The 12,511-nt window shown below is 36.4% G+C and overlaps 1 protein-coding gene and 1 long non-coding RNA gene across 3 annotated transcripts in view; one reads left to right on the top strand and one right to left on the bottom strand.

The window, feature by feature from the left end:
- The window catches only part of LOC144295825 (uncharacterized), a 67,624-nt gene that overhangs the window by 54,081 nt on the left and 1,032 nt on the right, over positions 1–12,511 (top strand). The window contains exon 3 of the long non-coding RNA XR_013362918.1: positions 12,243–12,469. This is a non-coding gene — a long non-coding RNA (uncharacterized LOC144295825). The remainder of the gene's footprint in view (positions 1–12,242; positions 12,470–12,511) is intronic.
- The window catches only part of LOC144295824 (uncharacterized), a 28,438-nt gene continuing 15,997 nt past the window's right edge, over positions 71–12,511 (bottom strand). Inside the window, exons 4-5 of one of the 2 annotated variants that reach the window (XM_077868376.1) lie at positions 5,276–5,323; positions 71–1,107 (exon numbers count right to left, since the gene is read on the bottom strand). In XM_077868376.1, coding sequence (XP_077724502.1) covers positions 1,087–1,107; positions 5,276–5,323 — 69 coding nt within the window. In that variant the 3' untranslated portion in view covers positions 71–1,086. The remainder of the gene's footprint in view (positions 1,108–5,275; positions 5,324–12,511) is intronic. The other variant, XM_077868377.1, reaches the window with a different exon arrangement.

Here is a 12,511-nt window from a genome sequence, read left to right on the forward strand (position 1 = left end):
TTATAATGTTCTATAATAATATATAGTATATAAAATGATATAATACAATAGAGTTCCCTGTGTGTTAGTCCTTGATTATGTACCCTGTCTTCTCTCAAAAGATAGTATTCCAAAAATTGGTTTTTAAAATTTTTTTATTTTTATTTTTTTAAATTTTAGTATAGTGTACAGTGTTATTTAAGTTTCAAATGTACAATATAGTAATTCAACAATTCTGTATATTATTCTGTTCTTATCAAGATAAGTGCATCTTACCCCATCACCTATTTTGCCCATTGTCCCACCCACCTCCCCTCTGGTGACCACCAGCCTGTTCTCCATAGTTAAGAGTCTATTTTATGTTTGTCTCTTTCTGTGTTTGTTTTGTTTCTTAAATTCTACATATGAGTGAATTCATATGGTATTTGTCTTTCTCTATTTCACTTAGATCTATCCATGTTGTTGCAAATGGCAAGATTTTTATTTTTTATGACTAATAGTCCATTGTTTATATATAACCAAATCTTCTTTATCCATTCATCTATTGATGGACACTCAGGTTGCTTCCATTATTTGGCTATTGTGAATAATACGACTACAAACACAGGAGTGGATGTATCTTTTCAAATTAGTGTTTTTGTATTCTTTGGGTAGATACCTTGTAGTGGAATTCTTGGATCATAGGGTAATTCTATTTTTAATTTTTTGAGGAACCTCCATATTGTTTTCCACAGCAGCTGCACCAGTTTGCACTCCCACCAACAGTGGAGGAAGGTTCCTTTTTCTCCACATGTTCTCCAACACTTGTTTTTTATGTTTTCGATTTTAGCCATTCTTACAGGTGTGAAGTGATATCTCATTGTGGTTTTGATGTGCATTTCCTTGATGGTGAGTGATGCTGAGTATCTTTACAGGTGTCTGTTGGCCATCTGTATATCTTTGGAGAAATGCCTTCTGTCTGTTTTTAGTTGGATTATTTGTTTTTTTGGTGTTGAGTTGAATAAGTTCTTTATATATTTTGGATACTAACTCCTTATTGGATAGATCATTTGCAAATATCTTCTCCCATTTCTGAATATTGTTTTCAATTCTCTTCTCTTTGTTGTTTTACCATAAATACATATGCCCCTAAGGGAGAGAGAGAGAGAGATGGAGAACGTGCACATAAGTTGGGGGATGGTTTGCAGAGTGAGAGGGAGAGTCTTAAGCAGCCTCCGTGCCCAGTGCAGAGCCTGATGCAGGGTTCAATCTCATGACCCTGAGATCATGACCTGAGCTGAAATCAAGAGTTGGTTGTTTAACCAACTGAGCTACCCAGGCTCCTCAATTGTTGCTTATTTTTAAAAATTTTATTAAAATGGTATCATAGTGTATGCCTTCTCCTTCTCATTGCTTTTTCATTCATCATACTGATTCTTGAGGTAATAATGTATGCATTTTCTCTACTCTAAAGTATTTCACTGTACTTATATCACAAAGTGTATGTGTATGTATCCATATTATCTTATGAATAAACATTTGTCTTAACCGTTGCAGACACGCTTCTATGAATATTCTGTACAGGTCTCCCAGAATCCATATATAAATTTCTTTAGGACATACATTTAGAAGTTGTTGGATCATAGTGGAGCTATATGTTCAAATTTTTTTTTTTAAGATTTTATTTACTTATTCATGAGAGACACAGAGAGAGAGGCAGAGACATAGGCAGAGGGAGGAGTAAGCTCCTCTCAGGTAGCCAGTTGTGAGACTCTATCCTAGACCCTGGAATCACACCCTGAGCAAAAGGCAGATGCTCAACTGCTGAGTCACCCAGGCATCCCTATATGTTCAACTTCTAAATATTTTATATATTTATTCATGAGAGACACACACACACACACACACACACAGAGGCAGAAACACAGGCAGAGGGAGAAGATGTGGGACTCGATCCCCAGACCTGGAATCACGGCCTGAGCCGAAAGCAAGAGATGCTCAACCACTGAGCCACCAGCCATCCCCCTATATTCAACTTTTAAAAAGAATCCTAAATTCTTTCCCAAAGTAGTTGTACAAATTTATACATAAAACCAGTGGTTGGTGCAATTTCTTTTTGCTCTAAATCCTTATTAAAGTCAATATTTTCAGTTTTCAAATTTCTGTAATTGAGTGGGATACAAAATTATATCTCACTATGATTTGAATTTTCCTTTTTGTGAATTCTAATAAAGTTGATTTTCTTTTTCTTTCTTTCTTTCTTTCTTTCTTTCTTTCTTTCTTTCTTTCTTTCTTTTCTTTCTTTCTTTCTTTCTTTCTTTCTTTCTTTCTTTCTTTCGATTTTGTTTTTATGTAATCTCAACCACCCTTTGTGAGACTCAAACTCACTACCCGGGATCAAGAGTTGCACACTCCACTGACTGAGCCAGCCAGGTGCCCAAGCATCCATCTTCTCATAATTATTAGCCATTTACATTTCTTTCCAATAAAATATCTGATCATATATTTTGTCCTTTTTTAAAAAAAATTGGCTTATTTTATATATTTTGGGTACTAATTCATTGTTAGTTATATAGGTTCCAAACATCTTCTCCCTAATGCGTGACTTATTATTTCATCTATTTTTATGGCGAAACAGAAGTTTCAGAACAGAAGTTCTTTTTTTTTTTTTTAAGATTTTATTTATTCATAGAGAGAGAGAGAGGCAGAGACACAGGCAGAGAGAGAAGCAGGCTCCATGCAGGGAGCCCGTCATGGGACTCGATTCTGGGTCTCCAGGATCACACCCTGGGCTGAAAGCGGCGCTAAACCTCTGAGCCACCCGGGCTGCCCAGAACAGAAGTTTTTAATGGATTCATTCTTTTTTCCTTTTATGATTAATGCTTTTTGTGAGTTAAGAAGTTCTTTCCTATCCCAAAATCATATAGTCTCCTCCAAATACCCTTTTAAAGTTTGAAGTTTTATGTCTTTAATATTAAGGGTGCCATGAATTATTATTCATGGGTGTAGGGGAAGGAAGTATGAGGTGAAGCAGAGCTCCTCTCCTATCTCACAGATCTGTTTCAATATTATTTACTCTTTTTCTGTTCTGTTTGAGTTTGGGTGAGATAGAATTATTTGATCCTTTACTGTTTAGTAAAATTGTTTATAATAGTGTGTAGAAATTGGTTACAAAACTACTGTTCTTTTTATAGGAAGGTTTTATTTTTTATTTATTATTTTTTAAAGATTTTAGTTATTTATTCATCATACACGCACACACAGAGAGAGAGAGAGAGAGAGAGAGGCAGAGACACAGACAGAGGGAGAAGCAGGCTGCATGCAGGGAGCCTGACATGGGACTTGATCCCAGGTCTCCAGGATCACACCCTGGGCTGAAGGCAGCACTAAACCGCTGAGCCACCCAGGCTGCCCTGAACTTCAGCTCTTATCTTTAGAATAACACTTGGTCAAAAGTAGACAAGTGCTCCCCGTGACTCCCATCTTCTTCTTTCTCTTCCTTTTCTTAAACTTCACATAGCTATCAAACATCAAAAACTCTGATAAAAAATATTTTTGTTATAATTCAATTTTAGTTGTTTCTACTTTCCATTATACTGTTTCTTTGATACATGAATTATTTATATTTTATAATTTCTGAATATATGAGAGGATTTTTTTTAGCATTTTAAAAATTGATTTATCATGTAAGTATAGTGTGATCAGAAAACATGGTCTATTTGACAACAACTTTTCAGAATTTGCAAGACCTGATTTGTGGTCTAATGTGTTTTTATAACTATTTTTTTGTTTTGCTTTGTTTTTATTCCCACAGGTTAGACTATTAATACTATCTTATACTATTGATCATTGTTTAGATTTACTTACATAGTTACCCCTTTCTTCACTCATCATTCCTTTTTGTATCTGGGCTTATTTTCTTCCTCCTGTGGTAAATTCTTCTAAAAGTCTTTAGGGACAGTCTCTTGTTGGTATACAGTTCCCAATTTATCAGAATGTATCTGTTTATCTGAAAATGTTTCTATTTTGTCATAGTTCTTGAAAGATAGTTTTGCTGGATGTATAATTCTAGATTGATAGTTGTATTTCTCCTAGTACCTTATAAATGATATTCTTCAGAGTTCCGTGGATGCAACTGTGATGTCAATTGACTGTCTAATTAGATATAAGGTAGTATCTTTTTCATTGGCTGCTTTTGATTCTTTTTTTGTGTGTGTGCGTGGCTTTGGTGTTCTTTGGTTTTTTTAGTAATGTTTGTTTATTGTTTTAAAGTGATCTTGCTTGGTATTCTTTATAATTCTCAATTCTGAGGATTTAACAATCCTCAAAACTACTATCAGTTTTGGAAAATTTGATCTCCTCTCCTTTTGGAATTTTAACTGAATGTTGGTTCTTCTTACTCAAGTTTTGGTATTCTTTACTTACCCATCATATTTTTCTTTCTTTTTCTCTGTGTTGGATCCGGATGCTAAATCATTGATTCTTTATTCAATCATGTCTAATCTTTGAGGTTTTTGTTTCAATAATTATATTTACTTTAGAGGTTTATTTTTATATTTCTGGTTTTAAAATTCTTCTTGCTCATGGTTTCAATTCCTCTTTTATTTCTGTAAACAATTTATTTTCTATATCTGATCATTCCTATATCTAAAGTCCTGGTGAATCTATTCCATTATTTTTTTTTCCTGTGGTTCTTTGTTTCCTTATATATATATATTTTTTTTTATTGTAATCTTATATTTGTTTGAAATCTATTTGTAGCACACCTGGGTGGTTCAGTGGTTGAGCGTGTCTGCCTTTAGTCCTGAGATCAAGTCCCACATTGGGCTCCCTGCTCAGTGGGGTGTCAGCTTCTCCCTCTGCCTGTGTCTCTGCTTCTCTCTGTGTGTCTCATGAATAAATAAATAAAATCTTTAAAGAAAATCTATCGTGAGAATGTTTTAAGGCCTGAGGTAAAGATACATTTTTACAGAAGTAAAAATACGTTTTTACAGGAAGAGACTTTTTGTTTGCTTTTACCAGCCACCTAGGGATACCACAGAATTTATCTATTTAATATAAGTATTTTAACTTACAGTTTTTAGACAGATAATGTGAATTTAGGACCCAGATCCATATTAGGTCTGGCAAATAGCCACGGAGTCTCAAGGGTAGTGTTGTCATAAAACATACAGGATGACTTGTTAAATTTGAATTTCAATAAATAATAAATATATTAGTAGTATATATTATTTATATAAAATAAATAGACTTTAGTCTTTAGAGTAACTTTGGGTTTATAGCAAAATTGAGCATCAACCATAGGGTTTTCACATACCCCTCCTCCGCATACTCGCACAGTCTCTCTCCCAACAACATCTTCTTCCTAGAATGGTATATTTATTACAATCAATGAACTGGCATTGACACATTATTATCACCAAAGTCCGTAGTCTACATTAGGGTTCATTGTTGTTGTACATTCTATTGATTTTGATGAATGTATAATGACATGTATCTACCATTATAGTATCAGAGAATAGTTTCACTACCCTAGAAATCCATGGCACTCTGTATTTTTATTTCTAAATATGACAACCTGACTCATGGGATACTTTTTCTTCTTACACTAAAAGTCAAGACCAAGGCAGGTAACTTTCCTCGTCTACTGCTTGGGTAGGGTGTTTATGTTTTCCCTTTATTTAACATTTCTCTGAGGGCATAGCCTTTTAAGAGCCTTGTCTTTCTGTAGTGGTCTCTGGTTCTCCTCCCACCAAATCCCTTGCCCACCCATGTTTCCTTTAAGATGAAAGCTTGCACCATCTGGGACTGGAACATGCCTCCAGGCTAGCTGAATGGCCAAGAACTTCTCATTTCCTTGGATTTATCCTACAGCTTCATTCCTGGTTACAGAGGAATGTTTTACTCTCTTGTGACCTAGTCCATACATTTTTAAAGATTAAAAAAAATAAAAATACTGAACTTAGCATTCTTAAGTATTCTGTAGTAGGAAGATTTTTACAATCTGTAGTTCACTATATTGCCAGCAATGGAAAATTTTATATCTTTACATAGATTCTCTCTTTCAATCCTCATTGCCTAATGAAATTGATATTATTATTATCTCAATTTCACAGAGAAAATTGAGGTTTAGAAAGGTTAAATAATTTGCTTAAATTCACAAAGTAACCACCAAATGCAACCCTAGTTTTTCTAACCTCTAAAACCTATATTTTCATCTAGTTTGCTATATTCTCTACTATTTCTTGATACCTTTTACCATTCAAAGCAGCAAAAAAAAAAAAAATATATATATTCATTTATATAGTTTTGTCTTTTCTATTTATGTCACCATTAGTACTGGTAATGGGTGGCACTGATGCTGGTATCAGGACTGACCTGCAGCATAGGTAGGACCTCCCTTCGACTGCCATCTCTTGAGGGTTTGGCAAGACTAAGGTCTTTTCCTGAGCTTTACTGATTTGGAGACTTGATTATTATCAGTTTACCTGGAGCTAATCAGACTCTAGTATACTGACTCATGCTAACAAATCATGAGCCAGAATTCCAATATAAAATTTATAGTGGGAGACAGTCCTTTTCAGTGACTAGACTATTTGTACCCACTCTCCAGGGTCTTTCTAGATATCAAGACAGTGGGTGAAACATACCTGTGGTGACTGGTATGCTTGGCAAAGTTTGAATTAGGAAAAGGAAAATTAACTAAGAAAATTAAATGGCCTCCAGGCCCAGTAGGGATATCTGATAAAATTAATGTTTCTAATAACCAAGATTTCTACCATAAAATAGATCAATTATGAACACGTACTGAGCATTTATTTCATTTTGGTCACCATGCCACACACTGTAGATGCAAAGATCAATAAAACAGTGACCTGTCCCTGATGAGTTTATGATCTCATATGTTCTCACTCCCTTAAACAATACTCAACCAAAGTTGAAAATTCTCTCTTTTATATCTATATGCAACGTTCTTTAGTTAAATCCAGACTTAAGGACATGGACTTCAGATACCCAATTAGACTTCTGGGCCCCCAAGATGTTCTCAGTACCAGATTTACAAGCTATCTCTTTGGGCAAGTTGCTTCTTTGGGTCACTCTTCTCCATTTTTAGATAATTCTTCACCCACAGTTGTCCTCTGGGTGCTGAGTACTTGGGGGCACTGTTGTTTCTTAGCAATTACTCATATGGCAGTAGCAAGAAGTGAATGCTTTTGGAATGAATCCACCTATGCATCTGCCAGAAATTTCACAAGGAGTGATTATAAGTATCTTGAGTTTCCTTTTGTATTTGTTCACAGGGGTGGTTGTGTGGAAAGTCTGCTTACTTATTTCTTTTCTGTAGTAATGGAGAGTATAGAAGCTTTGGGTTGCAAATAAGACATTACAGATTTGGGAACACAGGAAAACCTAGTTCCTGACCAGAATAACTTCAAATTAATTTTACATTTGAGAGTTAAGTTTGCTCCAAAATGTAACCAAACTTTTAAATGAGAGTAAACCTAAATCCCCTCACTACATCAGGGTGGCCTTCCCTAGAGGGTTGCCATAGGTCAGGGTCTGGTTTTCATCCTTATAATTCAGTTTAGTTGAGTCAGTAGGTCTGAGACTTAATCTTTGTTTTCTGAGTCACTAAAAACTGGAAATACTGGGGCATTTGATATAGTCTTGGCTGGGGAGTGGTTGACTCATTTATTTGTTTGATTCAATTTGGAGTAGATTGGAAAGGTTAGCTTAATACAATCCTCTTGATGAGGAGAAAGAAGAAATTCACATTTTATCTAGATAAATAAGATATTAGTTTAGCTTTTTAAAGATATTTAACTGTTAGGGGCTTGTAGCAAGTCCTCTGGTGTTAGGTAGCTGATGAAAGTACCCTGGACCTGCAGGGTTGACTGTACCATTGAGGAGCAAGATCACTCACCTAACATCATAGGATGTGTGAAGTCCCCAAATTTTATAAAACTGCTGAGAAAATAGAACTTCAAAAATCTAATAAAAATGAAAGCCAAAAACAGCCAAGTTGAGAGGCATGTAAAAAGCAGCTTTGTGTTTGGAAGGGTCCATGGGATTTCTCTACATTATCCATAGCCAAATCCTCACAGTATCAGAGATAGACTCATTTCCACTAATAAGTATGCTAATATGATCTGTGTGGCATCTTCCCTGACCCAAAGTATTCTGCTAACTTACTGGTTTCAACCCAGAATGGTAAAATTGACTATTGTAATTAACTCTGACATGGAAGAGAGGACTAAGGAGAAACTGGCCACAAATCAGCTGTTTCCAGTCTCAGTTTTGTAGGGCTCATTAAGGCCCTGGTCCCTGTCCTAGCCTGCAGTGGGACCCAGCACGATGCTGGAGGAGCTGTGGGTGCTCTGTGTACCCTCTGGTCTTATCCCAAATGAGGCAAAGCTTTGTTTAGGATATTGCTTAGTGTGTCATAGGAGAAAATCACCTTTGCCCTGGCTGCCTTTCCGTCCATTCCATGGCAGGTGAGTCTTACAGTTCAACCATGTGACTGCTTTAGGTAGTCAGTGCCAGGAGAAATGTGTTAAAGTGAATGCAGTTATGGAAGCTACCCGTTTATCAAAAAATAGTCTTTTCAGTAAATAGAAAGGAAGAAGGCAATAGGGAGTTTTCTATAGCAAGTCCTTATTTATGGAAGAGGGGACAGTTTATGTTGAGATTCTGAGGATCCCACACTGTTCCTTTCATTGTTGTGGGTGAGCTTTCAAACATTTAATCAAGAGTCAGAGGCGGTGGCTTCCCCCACCCACAGAGAAATTCCTTTAAGGAATCATGAAACCATCAACATTCTGCAGCTGTTTAAAAGACTGTTTAGACTCCCTGGAATGATGCTGGGAAATTCTTGGATTTACAGTCTTGGGCAAAAAGGGCACTCAAGAGTGGGAAAATCAAGTAGTATAACCACCTAAATCAAAACCAGGGGAACCTTCCTTACATAACCTACTAATCTGCTCCTCTTAATATAGTTACTGCCAAGTGGCAGAATTTAATGGAAAAAAAAAAGGTTAATATCCTTTCTGCTCTGGATCAAATACAACGCAAGAGACCAAATTCTCCATGAAATTGGCTGGATTTAATCATTTCATGATGAATGCTTACTTTAGAGTCTGTAGCACTCATTGTTGGTTCATTGTCCAATAAACCCTCTCAGGTCTCAGTAGATGAGGTGACTTGTAATGTTGGTCCACTGCACCATCAATTCAGGTACTCTCTCCCTAAATGACATTTTTAAGCCACCTGGTTTAGCTTTGGCCATGGAGACATTGAACAGAGTGGTAGAAACCTTAAAAGCCAGGGGTTCCTGGACACATAGCTTAACTTAGAAGAAATAAGAAGCAGACATGAGGAAAAACATGCCAGAGAAGTAAGACTAATTGATTGCATGTCAAGTTGTATTTAGTTCATATAAGGCAGTGGTTCTCAAACTTGTTGGTCTAGGACCCCTTTGTGCTCTTAAAAATTGAAGAGGCTGGGGGTGCCTGGCTGGCTCAGTGGTTGAGCATGTGACTCTTGATCTCAGGGTCATGAGTTCAAGCCCAATATTGGGAGCCTAGTTAAAAAAAATGGAAAAGCCTCAAGAGCTTTTGTTTACAATGGGCTAAATTACTAATATTTACTATATTAAATAAAATTGAGAAATTTAAAAAATACTGATTTATTTTAAAAGCACAGTAATAACCCTATTACATAAATGACATATTTTTTGAAAATAAGTATATTTTCCAAAAAAATATTGAGTAAGAAGAATGGCATTTTTGGGGCACCTAGGTGGCTCAGTCCTTTAAGCATGTGCCTTTGGCTCAAGTCATGATCCCAAGGTCCTGGGAACAAGCTCCAGATCAGGCTGCCTGCTCAGCAGGGAACCTGCTTCTTCCTCTCCTTCTGTTCTCCCCCCACCCCCATGCTGCCTCTCTCAAATAATAATAACAAAGTCTTAAAAAAAAAATTCAGCTCAGATCATGATCTCGGAATCCTGGGATCGAGCACCAAGTTTAGCTCCCTGAGCAGTGCGGAGCCTGCTTCTACCTCTCCCTCTGCTGTTCCCACTTCTTATACTCGCTCTCTCTCAAATAAATAAGTAAAATCTTTATTTTAAAATTTTATTTATTTATTTATTTATTTATTTATTTATTTATTTATGTAAAATCTTTTTTTTTTTTTTTTGAAGTGGCACTGTTTGGGAGTTTTGCAAATTTCTTTAATGTCTGGCTTAATAGAAGATAGGAATTTCATCTCTGCTTTTGCATTTAATTTGAATCTGTTGCAATATGTTGTCTTGGTTGAAGTGTATGAGGAAATCTGGCCTCACACGATATATAACTGGAAAAAAGAAGTAAACAACCCTTTCAAATGATGGTGGGTTTGAGTTTCTAGACAAGCGTAGTTTCTTAAAAGTGAATCACAGTGTAGAATCGAAAGTCCTATCAGTTTCAGATTCATTCTGTTATGTTAAAATCTGTTGTTCTATTTTGCACTCTCAATGGCTGCTTTACTCATGCATGATTTGATAATATCATCCATTGATCACTTGAAAAATATTGGTTCACTGAATTATACAGATCTTCCAAATGTTGACATACATATCAAGAAAGCACATCTGTTAATATCAACACCAATCTTATCAGAAAAGTCTTGAGATATTGGAAAGCTGTCAACCTAATGGTGATGGACAGGTTTTCAGTAACCTCATTTTTGCTTGAAACTTGAATTTTACTATTGGCAACAAATACCTCCTGTTGTTTTCCTTTCAGTGCCTGGATTTTTCAGAAAATATCTAACAAACCCAAGTGTGAGTAACCAGAGTCTGTCTGTCAGTCATTCTTTCAAGTAAAAATAGTGCACCATGGTAACCAAATGCTTTTGCAACTCAAGCTATTGCACAAGGATTCTTCTGCAATTATTGTACTTCTGGGGTACAACAGGAGTGCTTTATGAGTTCTTTCATTTTGTTACACAGAATATTAAAAAGGTTGAAATTTAAAGTTTTACTACATCATCATGGACATTTTTTGTTTTTTTGTTTTAAGATTTTATTTATTCATTCATGAGAAACAGAGAGAGAGAGAGGCAGAGACACAGGTGGAGGGGGAGAAGCAGGCTCCATGCAGGGAGCCTTATGTGAGACTCGATCCTGGGTCCCCAGGATCACACCCTGGGCCTGAAGGCGGCGCTAAACCGCTGAGCCACCCAGGTTGCCCCATCATGGACATTCTTAAGTGAAACTGTTTGGTTTTCGTTTTGTTTTTTTGTAACTACAAGTACAGGGTAGTGACAAACTTACTGGGACTCCTAGTACAGTTGGGGGCCATGACTCAGGCCAAAGACCCTGTAGCTTTACCCACCATTGCTTTAGCAGCCTTGGTACAAGCATCAATATAGTTAGAATCAAATGACATCTTCATATTTTATTACAGAAATAATTTTGATCTCTAGGGCTCCTCAAAAGGGTCTTGGAACCCTTGGGTCCTATAGAGACCCCACTAGAATACCACTGACTTAAGGCATCTGGATCTTTTAGAACCATACAAACGTCTCCATTTTTGTCTAGTTACAAAAGACTTAAATTACATGGCTGGCCATTCCCATCAAAGCAAGCTGAATTTGACTCTAGAGCTTCCTGCCCATATTTAGCTTAGCCAAGCTCTAGTTTTTTAATTGTCAGATTCAAATATTATACTTTTTATAGAAAATGGTTGGCTCCCCTAAATGAAGTATCATGAAAGCATGTGGTCCATTAACACTTTCCTTCTGCTCATTTATTTTACATTTTGTATTTATGCCCTGAGGAAGAGTTCAAATTCATTCTCTTAGTAACAGAATCATTGTGGTGGTCTGTTGGATAAATACTAGGTTCTTTCTCTACATCTTCTTTTTTTTTTTAAGATTTTATTTATTTATTTATTTAGAGAGAGAGTCCCTGAGCTGAGAGAGGCAGAGGGAGAAGGAGAGAGAATCCCAAGTAAGCCTCCTATTCAGTGCAGAGATTGACATGGGGCTGGATCTCATGACCTGGAGATCATGGCTTGAGCCAAAATCATGAGTCAGGCACTCAACTCAGGCACCCATCTTTTTTTTTTTTTTTTTTTTTTTAAAGTAAACTCTACATCCAACTTGGGGCTTGATCTCAAGACCCCAAGATCAAGAGTCACACACTCTACCCATTGAGCCAGCCAGGCACCCCTATACTGAGTTCTCTAAACCAAGTTCGAACCTTGACAATTCCACCTTTTTTTTTTCACTCTATTCAAACTTAGAGTTCTTCATTCTCAGAAGAAAAGCAAAATCTCCAATAGCAACGAAGTCCTGAAGGAAATTGCTTTGAATTAACTGTGCAATGAACAGATCATGAGCCTTATAAAGGAAGAAAAGGCTGGTCCTTCATGCAGGTCAATGGATTGGAGCCTCTTGAACCAAAGACTCTGGATGGGTAAAAGGGACCAACCCGAATTGTTACAGCAACTTGCGGGAATAAAAATACAGAGTAAGCTTTAAAATAAAAGGCATAAATAGTGAAATTAAAAAT

Source organism: Canis aureus, chromosome 24 (assembly GCF_053574225.1).
Source record: "Canis aureus isolate CA01 chromosome 24, VMU_Caureus_v.1.0, whole genome shotgun sequence".
NCBI lineage: Eukaryota > Metazoa > Chordata > Mammalia > Carnivora > Canidae > Canis > Canis aureus.